At 45.1% G+C, this 27,937-nt stretch overlaps 1 protein-coding gene and 1 long non-coding RNA gene across 2 annotated transcripts in view; one reads left to right on the top strand and one right to left on the bottom strand.

Annotated features, from left to right (window-relative positions):
• Positions 1 to 662: 662 nt before the first annotated feature.
• Positions 663 to 4,670, bottom strand: LOC140639205 (uncharacterized). Its single transcript, XM_072837695.1, has 2 exons — positions 3,332 to 4,670; positions 663 to 2,812 (listed from the first exon to the last, which is right to left on the bottom strand). Exon 1 carries the CDS (start codon positions 4,668 to 4,670, stop codon positions 4,044 to 4,046), a length of 627 nt encoding a protein of 208 aa, XP_072693796.1. The 3' UTR covers positions 663 to 2,812; positions 3,332 to 4,043.
• Positions 4,671 to 4,747: 77 nt separating this feature from the next.
• Positions 4,748 to 27,937, top strand: part of LOC140639104 (uncharacterized) — a 59,737-nt gene continuing 36,547 nt past the window's right edge. The window contains exon 1 of the long non-coding RNA XR_012035954.1: positions 4,748 to 4,965. This is a non-coding gene — a long non-coding RNA (uncharacterized lncRNA). The remainder of the gene's footprint in view (positions 4,966 to 27,937) is intronic.

The following is a 27,937-nucleotide window of genomic DNA, read 5'->3' as shown; positions in this document are numbered from 1 at the left end:
CTGTAAGGGTAGCATGTCCACGTGGTTAGCATCTACATTAAGGTGACTTAAAGTAAGGGGGATTACCTTGGATATCGTGGGTGGGCCCTTGGGGCAAAACTGAGGTTTCCTGGAGAAGAAATTCTGCTTCAGGACTGTTAACATAGAAATCCTGCCTGTTGGAGTGTCTGGGTAGTTCAGTTGGTTAGTGTCCGATTCTTGACTTGGGCTCAGGGCAGAGAGATGGAGCCCCACGTGGAGCTCCACACTAAGTGGGGAGCCTGCTTACGATTCTTTCTCTCTCCCTCTCTTTCTGCCCCTCCCCCCTCACTTGGGCACTCTCCCCCTCTATCTCTGAAAAAAAAGAAAGAAATCCTGCCTGAATTTTCAACCTGCCCTACAGATTTCAAACTTGGCAGCCCTCACAATTGCATAAGCCAATTTCTTAAAATAAAAAGTAAATCTCTTCCTATATATGTGTATGTATGTATATACTATTTATATAATTATATAAATATATAATAATTATAAATATATAAATGAGTATCTCTTCTATTGTTTCTAGAGAATCCTGAATGATTGACATTAGAGGTAAGTTACTGATTGATACATTTTATACCTGCGTGCCCTTAATTTAAAGCAAACTAACCAAGCAAACAAAAAGAACACTTCAATGCATGTGTATTTATTTGTTTATAAATTACTTACATGGACCCAAGTATCAATATACTGTGTATTTTACAAAACACAAAAAACAGAATTTTAAAGAATGAACTATAAAAAGACCTGGAAGTTGTCCCATTTCTCAAAGTTGTCCCATTTTCTCCCTGTATCCACACAGGCACATCCTCATTTGTCCTTGGGAACCAGTTGGATGTGGGAAGGGATGGCAGGATTCAACCACACCGTCCTGAGGGTAGAACGTGGATACTCTGAGACAAGGAACTAACCCAGGTAATAACTACCCACTCAGCATTAACTCATCTGTATTTAAACCCAAAAGGTTTCTGAACAATATAGCTTTTCAATGAGTTTTTGTAGCTCTCTTCATAATTGTTACGGTATGCACACCATCAAAATTCTGGACATTTGAAAATAACCAGATGGTTAGACTTATTAAGCCAAATGCCAGATTTACATCAAGATTATTGATTTGCTATAATACCTGGCATTCCAAGCGCTATCCAGTTTCCAAAGCAGTTTCTCAGGGCTTGACACAACATAGCCTCATAGATTGGAAGCTGAAAAGGTTAAAATGAGGTTTTCTTTTTTGTGGATGGGTATTGTTAAGAGTGTGAAAACGAACAGAAACAAAACTCAAAAAACATCAAACAGTCAAAATCTTAGAAACAGAAAAAGTAGAGGGGTGCCTGGGGGGCTCAGTCAGTTAAGCATCCAACTCTTGGTTTCAGCTCAGGTCATGATACCAGAGTCAAGAGATGGAGCCCCACATTAGGCTCTGCACTGGGTGTGGAGCCTGCTTGATATTCTCTATCTCCCCCATCTCTCTACTCCTGCCACCCAGCTCTCTTTAAAAAAAAAAAAAAAAAAAAAAAAAAGTAGAACAGTGTCTGTCAGAGGCTGGTGGGAAGTGGGGGTAGAGATTTGTGTTCAATAGGAACAGAGCTTCAGTTTTGCAAGATGGAAGGTCTAGAGATTTGTTGCACAACAATATACATCTAGGTGATACTACTACCTTATACACTTTAAAATGGTTAAGATGGTACATTCATTTTATATGGTTTTCACCAAAAGTTACTAAAAAAAAAAAAAAAAAAAAAAAAAAGCAAGCAAGCAAGCAAGCAAGCAAGCACAACCCAAGGCCTGAGAAGGTTCTCTAACTCGAGGTGACACCATCGGTGAGCAGCAAGATTCAGATCAGGATCTAGGTCTTCTGAGGGCCAGCCCCGCGTTCTTCCCATGATATAGACTATACAATGTGTATAGTCTTTTTGCTTGTGACGGTATATTTTTGGAGGAATCAAGACTTGGCTTTGAGATAACAGATACATAAGCAGATTGCAAATATTTCTTGTTTTAATCCTTCGTGTACAACATTGACTTTTCTAATCAATCCTTAAAATAAATCTCAAGGATTTGCTGGATTATTTGTGAAATGCAGCAGGGTGCACTTCAGCTTACGAGTAAGCAAACAGGTACATAAACTGAAAGGTAGACATGGGGAGAGCAAGCTCCAAAGCCTGGCCAGCATCCAGGTCTGTGATTTCACTTTCAAATGTCAAACCAATGACAGGCAGGAATTAAGTAGCTGGGGAAGCTCCGCAATCACTCCATCAGAGCAGAAGAGACATATGTGGCCGGTCCACCAGCACAAAGTAACACTCCGCAGGTACATCGGCGCACAGATACATTGGCACACAGGTAAATCAGGCACACCTGGGAACCCTCCAGCCTAGAAAACTCCAAGTGGCTGCTCCCCGGGAGGCAAGAGCTCACAGCAGAGGAGGCTGCTTCCAAGCTGACATGTCTGCTAGGTTTGGCTGAGTCAGCAAGTCTTAAGCATCCTTGGAAATAGGTCTCTCCATTTGGTCCCTTTAAAAAGTTTTGCCATTTCAATGAACTTCTCCCAGGATCAGATAAGAAAATGTTCATAGAGCACTTTCCAGCAACAGAGAGCAAGAGAAGATCATAAAATACTCAACTGTATCAGGCTGCCAGGGCTATTGTCACAAAACATTGCATACAGGAGGGCTTACATTGTAGGGTCTTTTGGCTGGAAGGCCAAGATCAAGGTGCTAACAGGTTTGGTTTCTCCTGAGGCCTCTCTCCCTGGCGAGCAGGTGGCCATCTTCTCACACAGCCTTTCCTTTGCCTGTGCATAAAGAGAAAGCACACCGGTGTCTCTTCCTCTTCTTAGAAGGACACAGTCCTGTTGGATTAGGGCTTCACCCTCACCATCTCATTTAACTCAAATTTTCTCCTGAAAAGCCCCATCCCCAGAGATAGTCATACTGGGGGCTAGAGCTTCAACACCTAAAGGTCATGGGGACGCAATTCAGTCCCTAACATCCACTTTTGTGCTTTTCTTCTCCACTGTTAGCTATACATGCCTTGCAAGACTCAACCTACCTCAGCTAGGTTGCCTTGAAACAACTTAGATTGCTCTAACAAAAATGTACATGAAATCCAACATCAGAAATGGATTTCTCTAAAACAAAACTTTTCATTTGCGTGTTGGGAAGGAAAGAGTGAGGATGTGCTGGGCGTTGTGTTTTACTGTGGGAGATAGGTACGTTTTTACTTATTATAGGGTGAAGACTCCAAAAATAAGCTTGTACACAGCCTACAAACACGTGAAGACAAAATTTTAAAAAGTAATAATCTGGGGCACCTGGGCGGCTCAGTGGTTGAGCATCTGCCTTCGGTCCAGGGCGTGATCCGGGGTCCTGGGATCGAGTCCCGTCGGGCTCCCTGCATGGAGTCTGCTTCTCCCTCTGCCTGACAACACGTCCAGCGGCTGATCGCTTGCGGCATGCTGCCTCCCTTGGTGGCTGTGCTAAAAAATGGAGAATTTAAAGTCCAGAAAGAGGCTGTTTGGACCGTGGCTAACTTCATAACTGGAGGCACCATAGACCAGTTGATCCACCTTGTCCACCCTGGAGTCCAGGAGCCACTGGTGAATCCGTCCAAGACACCAAAATTGCTGTCATCATCCTTGATGTTATCCCTTTTATCCTCCAGGCAGCAGAGAAGCTTTCAGAGAAGGAAAATCTGTGTCTTCTGATAGAAGAAGTTGGTGGCATTGATAAAATTGAGGCTTTGCAACTTCACGAGAATCCTCAGGTTGCCCTGACTGCTTTGAACATTATCGAGAACCGTTTTTGTGAGGGAGAAGAAAGTGGTGCAATATTACCAGCCCTGGACCAAGATAATGAATTCTCAAACCGCTTAACAAAAATATACCAAGGCCCCACGACTTCTAAACAAAGGACCAAACCAAGTTAACGACAAATTGGAATCCCGTCGCAGGGTCGCGGCCGCTGAGGACTCTGCGCCCGGCGTGCTGGGCACAGCCCCGCTCGCTGGCAGAGTCTAGATCCCGTCTAACTCAGATGCCCCCCAGCCCACGTGCCTGGGGAGCCTTGCCGACCAGATCCCAGCCGGGCCTCCACCAGCTCACGGTGCACGAGGTGCACGAGGTGCACAAGGTGCAGGTGCACGAGGTGCAGGTGCACGAGGGCCACAGCCCCCGCGGAATCTACGGTCGCTGTGAACCCACGGGACGGGGCGCTGTCCCGCTGCTGCGGGAGACGCCGACCACGCATGCGCTTAGGCCGGCCCGCGTGTCCGCCGCACTCCCCTCCGAGCAAAAGCAGAGAGAGGCTCTTTTGGCCCGTGTGGTGACCCGTAGTCCTTAACGCCCCGACGACCGGGGACATAGGACGGAGGCGCAGAGGTGGGTAGTTGCTAGAGACAGCCCCCACATGTCCTAGGAGACATTCGAGATCTCCGCTCCACTCCACCGTCACCAGACGAATCAGACCTCTGATGTCTTTCTCATTTTCACTCCTCCGCCAGCTTTGGGTCTGAGGGCCCGCGGGCCACAGTGGATCGGAGGCAGCACCGAATGGCGCGGACGCAACACCGACCACGGTATCAGCGCCGGGCCTCTGCGGACCCGCCCAGCGGGAGCTCTGCTTACCCGTCAGCCACGCCCCCCACACGCGCATGCGCGCGCACGGGCACGGGCACGCACACGCACGCGCACGCGGGTTCGCACGGCACGCACACGCACGCGCACGCCGGCACGCACGGGCACGCACTTCCGCCGCTGGGAGCGATGGCGCGTGGGGCCCTGCGGCGTTCGGCTCGCTGACCGGACCTGATCTAACGTGACACTCTCAGAATCGCGCCTGAAATCCAACCCCAAGACTATTGTCTGCGACTGTGGGGCTTTGAGAAGAGAAGATGTCCAGGCTTTGTAATTCTGCTTCAGGAGGAAGCGGCCCCTGCCTCCGTGCTCAGGTACCCGCGCGCTCCCGTGTCCACGTGGGGCCTTGCTCGTGGAGGCATCACCGGTGTTTGCCGAGTGTTGGCCCTGGGGGGGAGCGCGGAGGGGAACGAGGCAGTAGCCCCCTCCTGGCTCAGGGCCAAGAACAGGGTGGAGTCCCCCAGACAGCAGAAATGCTGAGAGCCCCGGCCGCGGAGGGCAAGGAGGGATGAGCTGGGTCCTGGGTGATGAATAGGGTTGTTTTCAGGCTGAAGGGAAGAAATGGCAGGGCCTTAGGACAGGGACAGCAGAATGTGCCTAAGGGCGCTGAGCATGGGGGAGGCGGGGAGGGTGTGAGGTCTGAGTGCCCAGATCTGCAGACGGACACCAGGGGGCAGAGCAGGAGGTGTAAGGACGGTCCTGATCAAAAGACTCTGCTGGTGGCCCCACGCGGCCAGAAGCCTTGAGTCACCTTGAGTCACGGGCAGGGGCAAGGCGGCAAGGCGATGAAGTTGTCAAGCACAGAATAATCCGTCGGGGATCTACCTCGATCTGGAGCTAGGTCTTAAACGTTACCGCGGCTTGTGGCAGGAGGCATGGAAGCCACTCAGGGGTGTTTGCATGAGCTCATCCAGAACAGGATGAGGGTCTGGACAGAGACAACATGAGGAAGACGGAGAAAGCAAACACGGCTCCAGAGATTTCAGAGGTAAACACCACCGGACCTGGGGACTGAGTAGGGGTGCTGGGGTGGCAAGAGGGGCTTGATTCCACAGCGGGACCCACGGACACAGGCAGGAGGGCACCGGACATGCCCAGTGACACATCCAGCATCCCCCCAACCACTACATGAAGCCGCACGAAATTGCCAGCATTGACTTATATTAAATGCCGATTGCACATGGTTCGGCCTGATCATAAAAACGTAAGGCCATTCGAACATAGGACATTCTGGAAAAGGCAAAGAGTATGGAGGCAACAGTAAGGTCAGTACTTGCCAGAGGTTGGAGAAGACTTAGGGATGAACAGGTGGACTGTAGAGGATTTTTAGGGCAGTGAAATTACCGTTTATGCTCCGTCAGTGATGGATACAAGACGTTATCCATTTGTCCAAACCTGAACAATGTGCAACAACAACAGTGAATTCTTCAGTCTTTTATGGACTTGAGTGATAATGCCGTGTTGATGTAGGTTCACCAGTCACAACAAGTGCACCACGCTGGTGGGGGATGTCCACAGTGGAGGAAGCTGTTCATGCACAGAGTACACGGGTGATCTCTGTCCCTTCTGCCCATTTTTGCTGTGAACCTGAAACTACTGTAAAAAATAAAGGATGTTAATTTTTAAGACGAAGTAGGACCAAGACTTGAATCCAGCTCTGCTAAATCCAGATAGCTTCCTTCCTGCAATGTTGCCCAAGATTGAACATCTTCCAAAGCATTTTTGATCTTGGGAAGCCAATCTGCCAGCTCTCATTACATGCTCACTCAAGACTCTAGCCCTTGAAGGATGTATCTTGGAGAGAACAATGTATTAAGGGTAGGGAAGCCTCGTTGAGAGTAAGGGGAAAAATGAAAAGTCAATCTCGGCTTACAAGCTTCATGAAAACATGAAAGCACCAGGGGCAGGGGCATGGGTATACCGGTCCTTCCTCATGCCTGCCCCCTGCCTGTTCCTATTCCCCGTTGGATCCTGGGGGCCACGAGGTATGATTTCCTCCCCTGCCTTGGCTTCAACCTGAACTTGCCTTCCTAGAGTCCCTTAGGATTCCTGAATTCACCTCTTGATCCATCACCTCATACACAGAATTCAGGAGGTAAACTTTAGTGAAGACAGTGGCTTACGAAAAATACAATAGGGAGAGAATGGTACCCACAATAACCAAAAGATGGAAGCCTGAAATAGGGATGGGGAAGAGAAAGCAAAGAGCCAGAGGCAGAGCCCTCCTGCTCCTTTTCCTTCCCTGCTTCACTTCCTTGAAGCAATCCCCACAGATACACTCTGAATCTGCCCAACCCTTGACCACATTTGGTCTCCCATCCATGCTGTGATTCCGTCTCAAAAGCTTCCACCTCCCCTTCTTCCCACCGGGGAGTGGAGGTAGGATGCCCCCCTGCTGATCCTCCTGTGCAGAGCTTCTGTGGGCAGCCTGGCTTCCCATCCCTCTGTCTCATCTCCTGAGCCAACAGACCATATCCAAGAAGGCTGACCATGTCCCCAACTTAAGCAATCCCCTCCGTGAGGCTGGGTGGATTTTGTGTCTCTTCTTTCCCTCGGGCAATTGCAGGCCAGCCAAGGCCTGAGCAGGAGTCACTGGGGAGACTGGCAGGCTCAAGCCGCAGCTCCAACCCTAGGGTCTGCCAGTGAACAGAAGGCAAAAGGAAGAAAGCCCACAGATGGCCAAGTCTCTGGACTCCCACTTGGTGGAGGAGTGCTCAGCCTGGACTTGAGCTTGGGCCATGGTCACCATCCTGTCTGCCCTGAAAGCCCTGGAAGTGCATGTTCCAGGGCTTTCTGCTAGCTGGCAGGTGCATACAAGTGTGGTGGTGGTAACTAGACCTTGCCCTTGAGCAAAGGATGTAATGACTCAGCTCAGAAGAAGCAGCAGAAGCTCTGGATGTATATGTAATTCTTATTGACTAGAACACAATTTTCAGACATTATTTGCTACTTTTATACTAACACCCCAGGAGGCAGGGGAGAAGCTCACCTGTTCAGAAAAGGAGCAGAAAGGCCAAGGACCAGCGCAAGTGTTGAAGGGACTTTGAGTCCCAGTCCAAGGCCTGTCCAACACCTGAATGTGTCAATGGCTTTGTGGGATCTGGACCAGCACATGCCTTCTCTGTTTTGTAATTTCTTCATCTGATAATTCCTGCTCTTATTTCTCGAGGGTGTGACAGAGAACCAGTGCAATAAGAGATGTAGAAATGTTTCAGAAAGGGCAGCGTGCTACCTGAGAGCACAGCATCACTATTACCATCTAAATCCCCCTGCACGGGGCGATGGAGGACCAAATGAGGTAAGGGTTGTGCAAGCCCCTTGTAAATGACAAAACACAGACTAGATGGAAGATGATTAGAAGCAAAGCATGATTATCTGTGTGGTTCCGATAACAACACCATTTTGCCACCTGCTGCCCAGACATTTCTGTAACTGCATGACTTTGCAAGGACGGGAACTTGGCATGCTGGGGTTTGCCCAGCTGTAAAATGAGATACCTCCGGGGATGGCAAACACAGCCAGCTCTTGTGGGTCCATGGGGATGTTTCGCTTGGAGAGGAGATGTGGAGGGGCAGGGTCCCAGGCTCCAGAGAGGATCTGAAGATCTGCCAGAGGAAGAGGCAGGCTCGAGGACAGAACCAGTACCTGGTCAGCCAAGTCTTATGGAGGCAGATTTGGCTCAGGGCAGCACTTGCTAACACCTAATTACCTCTGCAAACCCCCCTGCTGGCCTTTGAATGCATTGCCGTCCTGCAAGATCAGTTTTCTTACCATTCCCATTTCACAGACGACGAAACGGAGTCTTAGGGGCTTATGTTCAAGATCACATTGCTTTGAACGTGAAGCAAACAGGAGGTGTTGGCCCATGCCCACAACTGCAAAGCCCACAATGATGGGAATCATTTTACAGTGATGTCACGCTGATCTCTCACACCGAGCCAACATAGCTGAGACTTTCCCCGTAGTGTCACAAACAGGATGTGGTAAGCTGGGCCAGACCAGCCCAGTATGGGAATGTTGCAGATGTGTAAGGGGGTATACCACATCAAAAGCACCAGTGGTCAAGAATGCAGATCCTCCGGGCCTGCTCTGGAGCCCCACATTCTGTAGATCCAGAGAGCAGCCGTAGGAGCTGACCAGCGCCTCACTGAGGACCACAGCCGCAGGGCAATGCCTAGAGTCTGCCAAGGCTGAGTGGGCAAAGCTGGTGGTAGTTTCCATTTCGCGGGACAGGCTGGCTGTGATTGAGTTCCAAGGGTCCCCTGCTCTTTGAAAAGGACATTGGCTTGGCCAGTCTCACATCTTCCTCATCCTTGTCAGACCAGCCTTTGACTCTCATCCTGGAGAAAGCAGGAGAATGTTAGGCTGTAAGAGGTGGGGAAGTGGAAATGTGATCAAGGTATAATTTCAAGAAGGCTGAAGAGAGAGGGAGAAAAGCATTGTGCTAGAACCATAGGTCTCCCCAGTCTTTCATCATCCTGGAAGAGACATGGGTTTCTTCTACATTCTTGGTTATGTGAACTATCTGAGTCTAAACAATGTGGATGGTTGCCGTAGCACCCTGACACAACTTTGTACCTGGGGTCCCAGGTGCTGAGGCCTTGAGCCACACTTGGATAGGTACCACTGCTCAGCATACCCAGAGGCAAGGCACCAAGAAGAACCCCGAAAGGCACAAAGCTCATCTTCACCTGGCATTCCAGACCAGTCAGGGGCCAGCTCGAAGCTGCTTTTCCCCACACCAGAGGATAACGCTCAAACCCTGTCTCCCATGGCAGCTAGCTTCATCTTCAAATGTTTCCCCACCTTCTCCTTGCTTCTCAGATGCAGCCACGGCTCGTGCCTCCCCGAAAGCCTTCTCTGATCTGCCTCTCAATGAGAAATTTCTCCCTTGGACTCACTGTCTGCCCCATCACTAAGCTCGTAGGCAATAAGAACACACACTAGGATTGGGTCTGGGAGCCTAACCTTAGCCTTCCCAATTATATTTTGAGACCCTCAAAGCTCAGGACCAAGGAGAAACTTTTTCTGCCACCATGACCCCTAAATCTAGCTGATCAGAGGAATTAGCTGGGAGTTTGGAAACAGACTCTCATTCTCAGCCCAGACCTGCTGCACCAGAATCCCAGAGGTAGGAGCCAGGAATCTATTTTTAAAAAGTTCCCTGGATGATTCTGCTGAATAGTCATAAGGGGGAACCACTGCCCTCCAGCATCTATTTAGCACAATGTGGAACACCTGGCCTGTTCTTACACTATTTGTTTTCTAATGATTGATGGATCAATCCAGCAGTAATGCACATTTCCCCAGGCCAGTCACACCTGCCTTGGAGTTGGGATTGTAGTACTGGCTGGCAAGGCTCTGAAAGCCCAGGACAGCTCTCCCCATCCAGTCAACAACCCCCACCAAGCCCCCTCCAGACCCTGGGCATGGTGCTCAGTGCGCACAGACTGTCCCATCTGAGCTCATGCTTGCCCATTCTCTTGGCAGCCATAGGATGGTCTTCCCTAGATTATTCCCATCAATGGCTGGGTAACAGCCTGCTCACCATGGGGCTTCCACTGCCACTCCAGGACCAGCCACATGACTCAGCACCCGGGGTTGCTGTTGGATGAGCATGCCACTCATTCTCAGAAGCCATTACGGCAGAGTCTGCTCCAGCTTTCCCTGCCTTGCATGCTAAGTCAAGGGTATCTGCTCCATATGGCAATGCATAATTTACAACACAATTTACTTCCTGCTTATATAGCCTATTCCATACAAAGCTTCCATTTGCATATTTATTAATTTACAAAATTAATGCCATTTTCTTAGTCCCTTACAGGATGTGTTGCTGGTCCCTGTCTTTGAATTAATTTTAATCTAAGGTGGAAACATTTGTTAAGGGAGTTGGCTCAGGCCAAAGTAATCAAATGCATGGCAATCAAATGCTGGTAAGATGTGGGGAAGAGAGGGCAAACATTTACTGAGAGCCTAACTCTGCCAGGCTCCAGGAAATTAATGGTGCAGAATTTAAGTCTCCAAAAACATTCCTGTAATGACATATTGTCCCCGTTTTATAAATAAGGAAACTGAGACGCAGAGGGAGTAAGTAGCTGGCCCACTGTCACATAGCTAGTAAGTGGCAGTCTTAGATGCCCACAAAAGTCAAAAAGCAGGGTTTCCATCTGTGCTGATTTCCACAAGGGAGAAAGGCCATCCCTCGGCAAAATTAATTTTTTTCCAGAAGGTTCTCAGCACTGCAGCTATTTCAGTGCTCACAGATATTCCTGCCACATAACATAACACTTGGGACAGACAGAAGGGGAAGATGCCCATTGAGAATCTTACCCCACCTATTGTTGGCAGCCTTGGAGCAAACATACTCAAGGAAACAAATGTTTTGGGCTACGTTCTCACCTGGTAGCACCAGAAAGGCTTCAACAGGAAGGCAAGCTACTATCCATTAAAAAAAAAAAAAAATCCCTACTCTAACCCTTGCTGTCACTTAAGTCACTATCCCAAACTTCCATCCCTCATCACTCAACGGTCTGAAGATATGGTTCTCTTAAGTTCCTGTTTTCCTCTCCAATTCCTTATTTCTCAGGCTGTGCCAATATGGTGTTCACCCCCTCCAGAACAATGGTGTGTCTGTCCTCAGCCACCAGTGTCCTTTCTACCTTTGGATCTTCCCATGGGATCACATGGGAACATGTGATCTTTAATCACTCATTTTTCCCTACCATAGACTCTTTGTCCTTTCCTTTCTCTCTCCGTGTCATTTCCCACAGTGCCTTTTCTTGTTCCTCCCCCTCACAACTACTGGAGCAAGTCTGTCATGACTCCCAAATCTGAGTCTCTAACTCCCACCTGGGAGAGGTCCTTGAGTATTTGGCAACAACCAGCTGTCTACCAGATAAATCTCTGTAAGTACTCACACACAGCAAACCCACGGAGTCCAAAGCCCTCCTTCTCCCAGAAAGCCAATTTCCCAGCTCCCTTGCCTACTCTGGTGTATGGTACCATATACCTTGGTATGTTGTACCCAGTGTATTGTATCATATTCCTGTTCCTTACAACTTAGGACTTCTGTCTCCTTGACTCTTCCTTGTTAACCCTCATGCCCAACATTCAATGAATTATAAAATAGCACCAAGTTCTTCCAAATATGCTTCTGAAACTGACCTCTAAAATAACTTCCAAATCTTTCCCTTGCTTTTATCCCTCCCAATCTACCCTCAGTAATCTCTTCCTGCAGGGCTTCCCACCTCTGTTGTCTCCAATCCTTGGTGCACCGTCCATGCCAACATCAGTAATGCTTCAGAAACACAGCTCTGATCATATGGGCCATTTTGCTTACTCTTTTCCCTGATGATTCCTTAGTAACCTTGGATGAATGCAATCACCCCTGGATTGTGTAGTAGAATTTACACTCCCTGAGGGCAAGGAATAAGTCTGCTATTCACAGCCTCCTAGTCCCCAGAGCAGTATATATGGTTGATGCTCAAAAAATACTTGTTGAAAGAAAGAATACCAGTCCTGCCATTTTGTGAAACCCATCTAATTCTCGTTTCATCTCCTTAGACCCCACCCAGGGCTCAGCCATCTCTGACATCCACACATCATGTCCTGGTCCTTATCACAACTCTCTACTCTTACACATGCTCCTCCCACATGGTGGGATGTATTTCCCATACAATGCACTTGGCATACTCCTCCTTCACTCATGCGCAAAACGCAATTCTGACTTTACCACCTCTGAGAAAGTTTCCTTGGTTGCCCTCCTGACAATGAGTTAATCTTTCATCCATGGAACCATTCTTCCGTTCACTTCCAGAAGTGAACACTTATCAGTACTGAGAATCAGTCATTGAAACACTTGACCAACAATGAAGTCTCAAACACCAGCAAAGCCACCAAACTAGATCACTTTCTATGTCACAGGATATTTTTGCTCAAAACAAAGACCCAAGGCTCAATGACCAATATATTTTCCTGCTTCTAGAACTCCAATTCTGGCTCTCAAAGCCTCACATGCTAAGCATGAGCTGAAGCAAAGACAAATGAAGGAAATGCTTCCAGGTTGGGTTCAGCACAGGGCCTGGAGTGGCTGGCCTAGGCACCCACATCAGGCTGTGCTTTGCCTTTCTTCTTTGCAACTGAGTTGGTACCTAGTTTCTTAAAGAGAGATGGTGGTGGGTTGAAGAGTAGACTTGCTTCCACTCAGTGGAAGGTATCTTGAGGTCCCTAGAGCCCAACAGGGAGCAAAGAAGAGGGCATCCAAATGTAAAGCTTTAAATGAGAAAAAGCCTTCTAAAGTCAAGCTTCACCTTATCCCTGACATCCATCCTTCTTTGCTTGTGTCCCTTCATTCAGCAAAAGTTATTTATCTATTTATCTATTGGTTGACTAAGTCTGGGATGATACCCTGCCTCTGACCCAAGCCAAGGATGATGAAGTCTTGAGCTCCCCCTAGAGGCCAGTAGTAGTTGTGAGGAAGGAAAAGCGGTGAGACTCTGCAGGCCAATATGCAGGCCAATTATTACATCATTCCCTGAGAGGAGGAAAGATGAGATGTACAAGGACACTTGAGAAGTGATGGGAGTGCTCCCAGGGGCATCAGCCCAGGAGGCCTGTTAACAATTCATTGTGTCATGCAGGTATCTAGCAAAGCAACCCTCTAGAGCTGGGAATTGCGGATTTCAATCTCAGGACACACTGGAGGAAAGGAGAAAAGAAACTACCCTCTTCCGAGTGTCTGCTTCCTGCCCTTGTGTGCAGTATGTTTTTGACTCCTAAATCCTAATTTAAACGCTTGCTGCTTTTAATGCCCACAGTAAACCTGAAGTCCAGGCGTTATTCTCCTCATGTTGCAGGAGGGAATATCAAGGTCCCAGTTCATATTTAAAAATAGGGGTGATCAGGGGTGCTTGGGTGGCTCAGCGGTTGAACGTCTGCCTTTGGCTCAGGTCATGATCCCGGGGTCCTAGGATCAAGTCCTGCACTGGGCTCCCTTCAGGGAGCCTACTTCTCCTCCCTCTGCCTGTGTCTCTGCCTCTCTGTGTCTCTCCTATATAAATAAATAAAATCTTTAAAAATAAATGAATTAATTAATTTAAAAAATGGTTAATGTGGCCAATTCTGTAGTGTGCATGTGTTTCTGTTACATGGTTGTGTGTGCGTGTGTGTGTGCACACGTGCTATTTTTCTCACCATAGTTAAAATAGAAAAAGCTGACAGGATTGCTTTTCCACCAAGGCTGCAACAGAGAGGAAGATGGAGAGCGGGACAAGACAAGGCCTGGCTGGGCAGCAGGCGGGCTGCCCTCTCCTGCAGATACAGCACTCCCACCCCCTCTCGCGTGGCCACTGGGCCTGCGCCTCCCTGCCTGGTGGCGTCACAAGGCTGCCACAACCGTGACCATGGCCCTGACACTCCAGCGTGGGCTGGCAGCCGTGGGGCTGGGCCGCTCTGCCCCGGCCACTCGCTGTGGTGTCTCCTGCCATATGTTGGGCCACCCTGTTCATTCATCATGCCTCCTGAAAAGTCTCTTAATTACATTATGTTCACAATCCATAAAACATAATTAAAATATGTAAATCCATTATATTCTTTAATGAGCACATTGAGACCTCAAATTTTTAAATTAGATATAAAATTGATGTGGACCTACTACTATTGATTATGCACGGTAATAAATCAGCGACAATTTGGATGGACTTTCCTTCCATTGGTTGGGTGTGTGTGTGTGTATATGTGTGTGCGTGTGTGGTGGTGGTTGTTGCTTGGAGTTTTGTTTATTTCTCTTTTTTTTTTTTTGACATTTTCTGTGACTATTTAAAATTACATGCTGTCTTTTAAGGATGGCCATGCCTGGCTTGCTGTTACTTGCCCATGCCAGTAGCCAAGGCAACAACCTAATGTTTGAATTGGTGCTCTGGAGCTTGCAGAGGGCTCCCATGAAATATTTCCTCCTTTCTGCCCTATTTTTTAAAATTTTTAATTATTTATTTTTTTGGAGAGAGACAATAAGCATGAGCGAGGAGGGGGCAGAGGGAGAAGGAGAGACAGAATCAAGCAGACTCCCCGCTGAGAGCCCAATGTGGTCTCGATCTCAGGACACTGAGATCACGATCTGAGCCAAAATCAAGAGTTAGACGTGTAACCAACTGAGCCAGTCCCTTTAGTTTCTGCTCTAGCGATACTTTTGTTTTCATTTTAGGATTGGTATGCTGATTTTTCATTATCGTGGAAGATTTGGGAAGGGCCACCATACTTTGTCTCTCTCTTCTCATCTGCTCCTCTCCTCTTTGCCACTCATACTCACACTCAAGAAAGTCACTTACTATTTCCCAGATACATCTTTCTCCCTGGCTCTGCACAGACTGATCTGTTTCTGCGGTGAGTGTCCTGTCATCCGTCCGTGGGAAATGTGTACACATTCTCAACCCCAGCTCAAGGATATCCTTTCCCGATCCACCTTGACGATGTTGATGCCTTTGTCTTAAGGCATAGAACGCCACTCTACTTTCTAAGGACAGCTTCTGTGGGTACCATTTTTATGTACACTATAATTTTGCTTATTGGATCTTTATAATGGCCATGCAAGACAATCATTAAAGGCATTATCCTCGTTTTACAGGCCATATGCTTGTAAGGCTCATAAAGTTTCACTGATTTGTCCAAGGCCTTATAGGCTGAAGGTAGGGCCTCTACCAGGACCCGGGCACCCAAGCTCCCAGGCCTTGCTATATGTAGAGACATTGCCTTTGTCTTGGGAATCTTTCCAGAGGGCCTCTCTCACCAGCCCCATGCACCTGCTGTCAGGATCCTGCAGAAGCTTTCCTAAAGGGTGCTCTTGCCCTTCCAATCCAGTTCCTTCCTACCAAATTTTATGGTTTGCTTCTATTTTTTTTTAAAATTTTTATTTATTTATGATAGTCACAGAGAGAGAGAGAGAGAGAGAGGCACAGAGACATAGGCAGAGGGAGAAGCAGGCTCCATGCAACGGGAGCCTGATGTGGGATTCGATCCCGGGTCTCCAGGATCGCGCCCTGGGCCAAAGGCAGGCGCCAAACCGCTGCGCCACCCAGGGATCCCCTGCTTCTATTTTTATAAGCCTGAAGTTGGTTCCACAACCTATATAACCTATAAACTAGCCCAGAGATGTAGAGCCACACAGAGTGTGAGTTGAATCCCAGTTTGGCCGCTTACTTCACGTGCAACCTTTTTGAGCTCTTCCGTCTTTCTGCCTTCATCTCTAAAATGGGAAATACACAATAGTAGCTATATCAGAGGTTGTGAGGGTCGTGTAAAATAAGACATGGAAAATGCCTGCTTTAGTCAGGCATTGTTAACTTTGAAAGGCATTTCCATGATCATCCTCATTGTTAGTAGCCCAACCGAGAGAATCTTCTTCTGTGGATGGGGTTTTGCATGGTCACCCACCAAGGGAGGTTTATCCCCATATTAGAGGTGTATTTTGCTAGAATGAATCTGAAGGGGGCCCACTTTAGAAATTCAGTTCTGTCTTTCTGAAGGTTAGCAATCTGAGTCTCAGGAAAATAATGATTCACTCATCCTTTTTCTTTTCTTTTTCATTTTCTTTATTTTAGAGAGAGAGAGAAAAAAAAACATGTGGGTGGGGGTAGGGACAGAGGGGGGAGGGAGAAAGAGAATCCCAAGCTCACTCCACACCCAGCATAGAGGCTGACATAGGGCTTGATCTCATGACCCTGAGATCATGACCTGAGCCGAAATCAAGAGTCAGACACAACCAACTGAGTTACCCTGGTGCTGCCCTACATTTTCTTTTAGTAAACACTTATTAATGGCCTAAATATCCATTACTTGGGTATCAGTCTAAGTACCCAGGTAAGCCAACAAGAGCCTATATAACCTAAAATATTGGCAATAGAGTAGTCATGGGTCACCCTCTTTGTCATCAATATACACAGGGCCTATCTATCTTGAAGTCTGGCACATAGAAGGATTTCAACAAATATGTATTGAATAATGATTCAATCACCATTCCTACTGCATCTAATTACAATAACATTTTTTTTTTATGAATTCTGACTGAAGTCACCAAAATTACACCTCCCTCGTAGAAATGTGGTTCTGCATCATTTGTGTCTTTCAGAATCACCTGAAGGGTCCACCTTTGGAGTAGCTGAGTCTGTAGGTCTGTGGTGGGGCCCAGGAACCTGCATTTCTTACTGGTTCTAGGGTGATGCTGCTGTTGGTGCTGCCAGGCTGGGGACCACATGTCAAGCACTACTGCTGTCAGGATTGAAGAGGATAGAGCGCTAGATAGAAGGAGCGTGGATGTCCAAATCACCACATGGAGAATACCCACCAAGAACCCACCCTGGATCATGAATTAGAAACCAGCCTCATAGTGTGAAACTCTGAGAGTCAGGGTTTATCTGTTATAGAAGCTAGAATCACTTAACACAAACTAAAAGGTAGTTGTTTCCATGAAGAAGAGGAAGGTACAGTAAGTTCAAGCCTCTAATTTTTATTCCTTGGCTTCAAATATGAGAGTCTGCATACCCAAACTTTCTACCGCCAGGTCTCCCATCAGCACTCCTGCCCCATCCTCTCTGAATTCTAGGCCCACCATGTTGTAGGAGGTTCATGGAAGAAAGAGACCAAAGGTGAGGTCACCTCAACTGGTTCAAAAATAGCATTCTGAAACTTTGGATATAAAATCAGAATATAACGAACTCAATACCTCATTTGCTCTCTAAAGGATCTTTGCTGTGTGTCGATAATGGATAGGCACTGTTTTAAGAAGTGTAGGTACAGTGGTGAACAAGATAGCTGAAGGCTCAGATGATAGAGGTTGATCTTCAGGGCACTGACGGGCTCCCCAGTGGAAGCAAGATACAACCATAATCTAAATGAATGGGTTAGCAACCTCCAAAAATTGAAATTCTGTTTTCAACCAGAAGGTGCAGTTGTTTGTCAGTATGGCAGAGATTCAGGGAGGCATATTTGGCCTTGGCGATACCCCTGTCCAGGAGAGACTGACCACTAGAACCCCTTTGCCTCTTCTTGTTAGAGAATACTGTACCTCAAGCTACCTTAGCTGAGAATCCACCTTCTGTGAATCTGTATAGAGGCACAAAGTGCTGATATGCTGATGGAAACACTCCAGCCTTACTATTCGTTAGATTTGTCAATGGGAAGTAACACAGGCGTTCGGGTTAAATATCAGCCTATCAAGAGTTGAGCTAATGTGAGTCCCTCTGAACACTGAATCCCTCTCAGTGCACTGACATATATCAAGTTTCTTGGCTTGCTCGGGCTAAAGGCTCCTTTTACAGACCATGACTCCATGTGAAGCCTCATGACACCTAATCTGTCACACTTCCCTGGTGACCTTCCACCTTTACCACATACCTTCTTCCAAACATCAACCCAAATTGGTTATAGTTTCATGATTTTCAGACTTTGTGCATGCTTATCTATCTGCCTGAAATCAGTCTGCCTTAGCCACTTGGTGAACTCTGACATTTCCTTCAAAATGCAGTTCAAATATTCTCTTTGCCCTTTGGGATGACCCTTCTTGTTAAATATCTTCTTCCAAATTACCATTGTATTTTGGACATACATTTATTTTAAATTATCTATTAAATGCCTATTAAATACAGACCTGAGGTTTCTATTATGTGTTGAACCCTGAGAAACTCCTTAGTGATGGATGTTGTTATCCATATATTACAAATAATGGCTTTAAGCCTCTGAAACTGTAAGCCCACGCTCACATAGTTAGTTTGTTTCCTAGGCTGGGATTCTAATTGAGATGTGTCAGTTACAAAGGTCATGGTTACAGTTATCATGCTCCACTATTTATTTACTTGTCTGCTTCTTCATTAAACTGTGGGGTTCTGTAGAAACCACTACTTTGCATACACACACACACACACACACCCATCACCATCTGCACAGAACATGCCATGCATGTGTGCTGAATAAAAGAGTGAGTGAGTGAATGAATGAATGAATGAATGGCTTTTTCACATGGCAGGGATATAGCCACCTAAAATAGATTTGGGGGGCACCTGGGTGGCTCAGTCAGTTAAGCCTCTGACTTAATTTCAACTCAGGTCATGATCTCAGGGTCTTGAGATCAAGCCCTGAGTTGAGCTCCTTGCTCAGCTCAAAGTCTGCTTCTGTCCTATTCTCTCCCCTGCTCACACAAGCTCTCCCTCTCTTTCTAAAATAAATGAGTAAATCTTTAAAAAAATAAAGTAAATTTTGCACAAATATTTTACATCCCTGTCTCTAGCTTCCTGCCTGGCTTAACTACTATCATCTGCTCTTCTTCTCATTCCATAGAGCAGATCCCCCCACGCTATCCAAGGAAAGGTGCTCCTCATGATCCCTTCGGGGGACTTGTCCAACCACACAATACTAATTTCATGCAACTTAAATATTCTGGCCATTTAGCTTACCTCTCTCATTTATGCTACAGTAAGATTCCAAGATGTGCTTGTTTCAGAGGCAGAAGGAGGCAGCCTCTAATTCATACATGATTTCTTCTCAAATGCTCTCTCTATCTAATGGCAGATGGTTCACAGGCCCATCCTGTGAATGTTATGATACTTAATGCGTACGAAGAGTCTAGTGGGGGAGGAAAGAGAAATGAAGATGAGATGAAAGACCATTACTATTTGTTTATGCTTCACATCCTACTTAAAGTAGAGCTGTGGCTCAAAAAGAAAGGGTGGGAACCAGGTGGGGAAGAAGCCAGTTACACACAAGATAAAATCTGGAGAATTAGCAGATGTAGTGAACTGATCGCAGAGAGATGTTAATTTCGTGAAAGTACCGACTTGGTTTCTTCTAATCTGTTTAAGTATCAGGGCTTTTCTAGGGCAAGCTCCATTTCTTGCATGAGAATTTAAGTTAAAATTGTTGTTAAAGTTTTTGTAACAGGTTACCTGGATGACTCAGTTGTTGAATGTCTATCTTCGGCTCAGGGCATAATTCCAGGGTCCTGGGATTGAGTCCCACATTGGGCTCCCTGCAGGGAGCCTGCTTCTCCCTCTGCCTATGTCTCTACCTCTCTCTGTGTGTCTCTCATGAATAAATAAATAAAATCTTAAGAGATTCCTACTTCCAGCTCTGAGAAAATAACAAGGATGAGAGTTCTGATCTATTCTAGCACATTGGATAAAATGACCCAGGAATTTTCAGAAATTGAACACTAGACAGCACAGGACAGTGACCTCTACCAAGAAGGGAAACAAACAAGGTGAGCCTTAGGGTACCCCAACTTGCTGTCTGCAGAAGGACTGTGGGACCCAGGAAATTTAACAAAAATCCCCTACCCCTGAACAAGCAGAGCAGGACTAACTCCATTTTATGCTGCACCCACCACCTCCTTTATCACCCCACCTGACCTGCTTATTGTTTAAGGCGCTGCCCCACCCTAGTCAAGCCACTGGGCACACCCTTACCCGAATCGGCTCATAAAAATATAACCCCGCCTTGTGCCCGCCAAAACTGCACGCCAATTCCGACCAGAGTGATAGGCCAGTCAAATGGATACTTTAGGGTAAAATGTAATTTAATTGGCCACCTGCGTGTGAACCGACATGACTGTGCAACTTTCTGCGTGTGTTACAATCCCATTGGCCACTGGCCCCTATAAAGCTGCTACGCCTCTTAGCCTCCGGGTCCAAGTCCCTGCTCCACTGTGTCGGGTATACTTGGACCCAAGCTCGAGCTTGTAATAAATCCTCGTGTGTTTGCATCAGTGTCGGCTCCTTGGTGGTTTCTCAGATTCGCAATCTTGGGCACAACAGGACTTACTGGCTAAGCATGTGGAGGGGTTAGCAGCGCAAAGCCAGGTGGCCTCACAGAGCTGAGGACATAGGTTCATGGAGTCTGGGCTGGAACCAGGAAACCAGGATTAGCATAGAAGGGTAGGGGAGAGGAAAAAGCAGACAGGGAGATCTAGTGATCGACAGAAGGCTGTTCTTGTGTCTTTGGCTAAATACTGATCTGTGTGTGTACGTGAGGAAGCAGGTCAGACTGGAAAAGAACCCCTGGAAAGTAGGAAGAATAACTCCTCCAATCACCAGGGCTGGATAGAATTCATAGCCCCACCATGCAGAGCGAAAAGATCTCTTAAAACAGCAAGCATAGAGTGTAGTCCTCAGGATTATGATAACTCACGAATACTGTGCTAGATGCAATATACATGTCTCCCCAGAAGTCATAAGTTGAAATCTGATCCCTAATACGATGGTATTTGGAGGTGGAGCCTTTGGGAGGTGATTAGGTCACAAAGGTGACCTAATGAGTAGAATTAGTGCTCCTATAAAAGAGGCCCAGAGAGTTCCTTACCCTTCCACCATGTGAAGATACATTGAATCTCAACAATGAGAACATGGCCTTTTAAGAACCAAGTAGATTCTCAACAGACACTGAATCTGCTAGCACCTTGGTCTGAGATTTCCCAGCCTCCATAATAGTAGGAAATAAATAGTTGTTATTTAGGCTCCCCAGTGTATGGTATTTTTATTACAGCCGCCCAAATAGACTAAGACATGGGGCAAAAGTATCCTAGACTAAAGGTCATTCTAGGACTTGTCTTAGATGGTGTATTCCTTAAAAGTTATATATGAGTACAAGTAACTTAATTTTGTCCCAGACCAAAGCACAAAATGTTTAAAGAAAAGCTCTGGGAATGCAGTCTCGTTCAATATTCAAATGCCAGTAAGTGTAGCCCAACATAGCAACAGAAAAATAGAAAAACAAAAAACTATATGATAATGTAAATTATAAAAATATTTGATCATTCAACATTCATTAATGTTATTAAAAACTTTTAGCAGGGAACTTTCTCAACCTGATAAAGGGCTTCTAAAAACCAAATGCTTTCACCCTGAGGCTGGGAACATGGATGGCAAAAGGTCCTGCTCATACAACATAGATCAACAAGTCCTAACCCATCAAGGGAAGACAATGCAAAAAAACAGTTTGGAAAGGAAGCACCAAAACTGTTTCTATTTACAAATTATATGATTCTCTAAGTACAAGATCCCAGGGGATATGAAAAAAAGTTCTAGGACTAAGTTTAGCAGATTTGTAGGAAATAAAATAAAAAATAAATTACACTTCTATAACTAGCAATGAACAATTGGAAATGCCATTTTAAAGGAGTACAATTTACAATAGCAGCAACAAAAAGAAAGATGTGTCAGGTCTACCTCTAACCAAACATGCATGGTTTCTGAAAACAATAAAACACTAATAAAATAAACGAAAGAAAACCTAAATAAATGTAGAGGTAGATCTTATTCATGGACTGGGCAGCCCGATATTGTTAAGATGTCAGTGCTCCTTGAATGATCTATGGATTTGACGTCAATCAAATTCCCAGTAGGATGTTAGAAACTGATCCTAAAATGTATATGTAAAGGCAAAGGACCTAGCATGGCCCCAAAACTTTTGCAATAGAAGAACAACATTGAAGAATGTCATACTGGATTTTGACACTTGTTGTAAAGCCAGAGTAATTAAGGCTGTTATTGGCGTAAAGACATATAGATTAATGGGCCAGAATACAGTGCCCACGTGTATGACCATTTATTTTTACAAAGGTGTCAGGACAATTTGACTCATGTTTCTGAAATCATTATGTAAATATGCACTAAAAAAAATTAAATTTCAACCACTACCTCACACCTAGAGAAATGAACTCAAAATCAACTATAGACCTATATAAAAGAAAGCATGTGGAAAATCTTAATGACTTGAATTAGGTGAAAACTTCTTTAGAGGAGACAAAATGGATGAACTATTGAAGAGAAAATATGATAAAGTGGATGTAATCAAGATTAAGCTTTTGTTTTTCAAAAAAATACTCCTCTATGGGTATATGAAAGTTTAGCCTTAAAGGAAGTGCAGTGAAGGGTATACAACACTTTCCGTACAATTTTTCTAACTTTTGTGTAAGTCAAACTGTTTCAAAATGGAAAGTTAAGAATAGTTGGCAAAAATTAAAGGTGAATCATAAACTAGAACAAATGTTTTTAAAAATATGTATCTTACAAAAGACATATCCAGAATATATAAAGAACATTTACAATTCTATAGTAAAAAGATCTTTTTAAAGATTTATTTATTGGACAGCCCGGGTGGCTCAGCGATTTAGCGCCGCCTTCAGCCCAGGGCGTGGTCCTGGAGACCCGGATCCAGTCGCATGTCTGGCTCCCTGCATGGAGCCTGCTTCTCCCTCTGCCTCTCTCTCTCTCTCTCTCTCTCTCTCTTTCTCTCTCTCTCATGAATAAATAAAATCTTTTTAAAAAATAAAGATTTATTAATTTGAGAGAGAGAGAGAGAGAGTAGGGGCACAGAGAGAGGGAGAGAGAAACTGAGGGAGACCCTGTGCTGAACGTGGAGCCCTGACACAGGCGTAATCCCACAGCCCTGAGATCACGACCCAAACTGAAATCAATAGTCAGACACTTCACTGGCTGTGCTACCCAAGTGCCCCAAAAGACAATCTTTTTTTCCAAAAACAATGTACAAAATAGTTGAACAGACACTTCACCAAAGAAGAGATACAAATAGCCAATAAGGACATGAGCATTTCCCAGCATCATTAGTTATTCGAGAAATCTGGATTAAAGCCTCAGTGAGATGCCACCACATACCTATTACAAGGGCCTAAATTTAAAAAGGCTGACTGTATCAAATGCTGGTGAGATTGTGGAACAACTGAAGCTCTCACACATTGCTGTGGGAAATTTGAAATGCTGTAGCCATTTTGAAAACCAATTTAGGAGTTTCTTACCAAGTTAAATTTACACTTCTGTTATGACCCAGAAATTTCGTTTTACATATTATCTAAGAAAAATGAAAACATAAGTTCATATAAAGACTGGTACATACACTAGTTCATAGATGAGTTATTTGTAAGAGCAGAACACTGGAGTTAACCCAAATGTCCATGACCTGATAAATGGGTAAACAAATTGTGGTCTATCCATCTGGGACATGTGACAAATAGAAACAGACTGACTGAAACACACAGTCATATGGGTAGATCTCTTAAGCTTTATGTAAATTGAAGAAGCTAGACACAAAAAGCTAGGTACTTCAGTGGGCTATCTTAAGCCAATACATCCGTTAACATTCCTGCATCACTAATAGCTAGATACATGGCAAAAAAGGAAACTATCTTTTCTGTGCTTTACACCAAAGTTTGCAATAGGAACCTCTCCTCTTGAGACTGGATTTGTTAAGTCTTCATTTATAATGCTTTGTATCTCTGGAGAGTATAATTGTGCTTCTGGATTAAAATATGGTCTGGCAGCAAAACCATATAGCACAACCAAATATTGAAAAACTTAAGAGCAAGGATTTTGGGCTGGATTTGCTACTCGCTTGTTTGTTGACTTTAAGGAAGATATAAAATATCTTGAAGCCTTGATACACTCATCTATAGAATGAGACCAATAGGGTCATCACAAGAAGGTCAATGTATTTTCCTTGAGTGTAATATCGGCTTAAAACACCACTGAATGCCTATGGGGCAATTTAATACCTTGGGGCTCCAATATATTATCAGCAATCTTTCAGAGACTGGTGGGGCTTCTGAACTATTATTTCTTAGGTGATGTGATCCACTTATGTGACTGAGATGAGTTGGAGGAATTAGTTCAAACATTCCTAAACAGTCTTCATCATCACTAGCTATAAAGCTCAAAATACATGAATTTGGGCAAAAAAAACTTACTATGTCTTCTCCCCACAGGAATTCAGAAGGACTCCATGGGGGCATGTATCTAAAGGAAATTATAAAGGAATGTAGCTTTGCCTTTCCATCATAGACTGTGACTGCCCGTTCCTTCTCTACTTTTCCACATGGATATTTCGCCCTAATGAATCTCCTAAAAAAAACAAAAAACAAAACAAAACAAAAAAACCCTCAAAAAAACAAAAACAAAAACCTTCCTGGATTTTCTTAATCACCAAAAGTCAAGGAATGTTAATGGTGCATGAAAGTTCTATCTAGAAGTGAAAGTCATCTTATCTTTGGTGACCTAGACCCTACCTTCTCTAGATAACTCCCCAGATGGACTGAAGCTAACAACCGAGAATATAGAAAAATCGAGTGTAATGATAAAGTGTATTTCCTGCAAGAAATATGTGCTGCTTTTATGATAAGAAAACCATAATAATCATCAGCCTGTGCAAAGAATCTCATCTCAGCCATAGCTAAACCCAGAGCTAGCTTTATCCTCACAGCAGCACGTTTTGTTCTGAAACAACCACTAGAACAAACATCACATTTTCCATCTCTTTCCTACTTAAATTTGAGTCCAGTCCAATGATTTCTGCAGTCCAATGTGGCTATAAAAATCAGAGGCTCTCCCAGAATTCAGTCCAACTAAAGTTCTTGTCAGTACCCTCAGCCACATTGCCACTTGACATTTCCACTGAACGTCCCTCCACTGCAAGGTGGAGCCAACTCTGGAGACTTGGAGGGGGGCACCCTCCTACATTACCACTGCTGCTCAGAGCCCGGCAAGCTGCAGTGAGAAGGGAAAGACAACACAACTTAGCTTCTAGGCCATCAGAACTATCTCCTCTGAACTCAACTGTTATGTCTCATGGCTCCCAGAGAGGCAGATTACCAGATAATTCCACTTCTAACATGAGAGGCAGACTGGCATCCCATACTGAGAACCAGGGTCCTTTTGATTTGTCATGGGGGTGGTGTCACAACACATTCTCAAAATCTATAATTCCTTCAATATTCTATGATTGAGGAGAACAGAAAAGAATCTTATAGCTCCATGAGATGCACCTTTTCCCATTTTAATGACATTTAGCTATTCATTTCAGGACCACTTCTCATTCTAGAAGCTCTGTAAGTCTAACTTCACATGGCCAAAGTGTCACTGCCTGTCATTTTCTATTTCTCACCTGATTTTACCTAAGACATATCAAGGTCTCCAAAACTGAAGGAAATAATTTTCAAGGAATTTTTCATTGAAGGGTTGCATTAGGGAACTACAGAGACATATGTCCTAGTATGAAGAATTCTTTGGCCATTCATGTTCTCTGGTAACTTCTCCATGCACATTCCATTCATCCATTTAGAGGAGATGCCTTTTTCATTGATATAGTAACAGAAAGTCACTTTCTAAATCACTATGACACTTCCCTATGCAATTAAAATTGATCTAAACCTCACTAATATAACTGTTATCAATTTCAATTAGTTTCATGGTAAGCTGTAATACACATCAACGCAGACAACTGCAGACCTGACACCTTTACACAAATGAATCTGAGCAAGAAACACCAGAATAGGAGTCCTCCTTCTCAAATTCAGCTTAAATCTTTAAATAAATAAAAAAGATTTTATTTATTTATTTGAGAGAGAGAGCGAGAGCACACACACGTGAGCAGGAGGGAGGGGGAGAGAGAGAGAATCTCAAGCAGACTTCATGCTGATTGTGGAGCCTGACATGGGGCTTGATCCCACCACCCTGGGATCATGACCTGAGCTAAAATCGAGTCAGAGACTTTGCCGACTTAGTCCCCCAGGCACCCCTCATCTTAAATCTTATGTGTAGAGAGCACACAAAATAGTAAGGCAGGTAGTTTCTCTATAAACTTACCCGACAGGCAGACTAAGCACATAGGAAGGGCATCGGCAGAGGAACACCAGACACTAGGAACATCCTTAGGCAATGTTCACCCTTGAAGAATTTTATTCAGAGCATTTACTCAAAATTTAAAACAAAAATGTCAGACAACTTCAAGTGTAAGCATGGATACAGAGCAAGAACTGCGAGTGGAAATGTAGGTGGATGTGACCACTTTGGGGGAACAATTTGGTAATAGAAAATGTGAAGATGCACACACCCTATAATCCAGTGATTTCTCTGTTAGGGATTTACCCTATAGCGTCCCATGCACACAGGAAGGAATGCTCATAGCAGCACTGCTCATAATAGCAAATATTTGGAAACAAATTCTACCCATTAGTAACAGAAGAGATGTATAAGTTGTCATATTTTCACATTAGCCTACTGGAGTGGTCAAGTGGAATCTTTTGGGGATAGAGCCCAGTACATCCACTGCTACATGAAATGATGTTTGGATACCAATGACCAAGGGTATTCACAGATCATTTAAACTGCGGTCTGGAGGAGTAGGTTACTTGTCTAAAGTAAACCAGCTTGTAAAAAGGGCGTGTGGGGAGAGAACCAGGGTGTCCTGCCCCTCATCCAGAGCTTTCTCCAGTATAGCGCATCATCTTTCTACAGGTTAAAAGAAGCTAATATAATTAAACCAACCCATTACTCCATCAAGAGTGTTAAACTGTGTGTGTTGACCTTAACTTATCATCGTTCTTGTCTGTCCCTCGGGATCTGTTGATCCTGCTCAATAGTCTGAGCTTGTGGTTCTTCTCTTTACCAGGAAGTTTGAATTTAATAATATCTTAATACAGAGATGATAGAAATAGACACAGGCATAGAGGTAGGAAATTGACAATTTCCTTTCTCCTGGGGCCACATGGGATATACACGGGAGTCAGAACTCTTGTGTTAAAAACCCAATGTTTCCTTGGAAAGTCAATGCATCTTTAAGCCCTTCAGTTCTCACATGGATAACACAATACTTCCCTGGGGTGCCTCCTTTCACCGGGCTTATATTTTATACTCCGCCTTGGCCGCTATTAGGATTATCAGCTGATTAGCTTAGGCTGCTGTTCAGTTCAGTAGCATATCGATCCACATTGCAGTGGATGCAGTGGGCTGTAGGCAGTACCAGGGCAAAACTCTAATTGCAGTGAAATGGGCATTCCTGCAGGAAGAGGAGACAGAAATGTGGAGGTACCAGTCATCAGTGGAGATTGCCTGCCCTGAGGGTGAGGCATGGAGCTCGTCATGTGCATTCATCCATTCATCCCACAAACACTTATTGTATCCCTCCTCGCTATTCCCCAGGATACAGGGCAGATAAGAGAGACAAGATCTTCCAAAATGTATAGTGTAAATGGGAGATTAGACAATTCTATAAACAGTTAGAATAAAGTGAAGGATGGAAAGAACAGGGAGCTGTGCGTAGAGAGTAAGGGTGTCTATCCCAGCTTCAGGAGGGAAAGGTAGGGGGATTGACATTTAGAAGACACCTGGGAGACCTGGGTGGCTCAGTGGTTGAGCGTCTGCCTTTGGCTCAGGTCGTGATCCCAGGGTCCTGGGATTGAGTCCCACATTGGGCTCCCCACAGGGAGCCTGCTTCTCTCTCTGCCTTGTGTCTCTG

Source organism: Canis lupus, chromosome 8 (assembly GCF_048164855.1).
Source record: "Canis lupus baileyi chromosome 8, mCanLup2.hap1, whole genome shotgun sequence".
In the NCBI taxonomy this organism is placed as follows: Eukaryota; Metazoa; Chordata; class Mammalia; order Carnivora; family Canidae; genus Canis; species Canis lupus.
The sequence above is the reverse complement of the archived record's forward strand: the minus strand, read 5'-3'. Positions and strand labels throughout refer to the sequence as shown.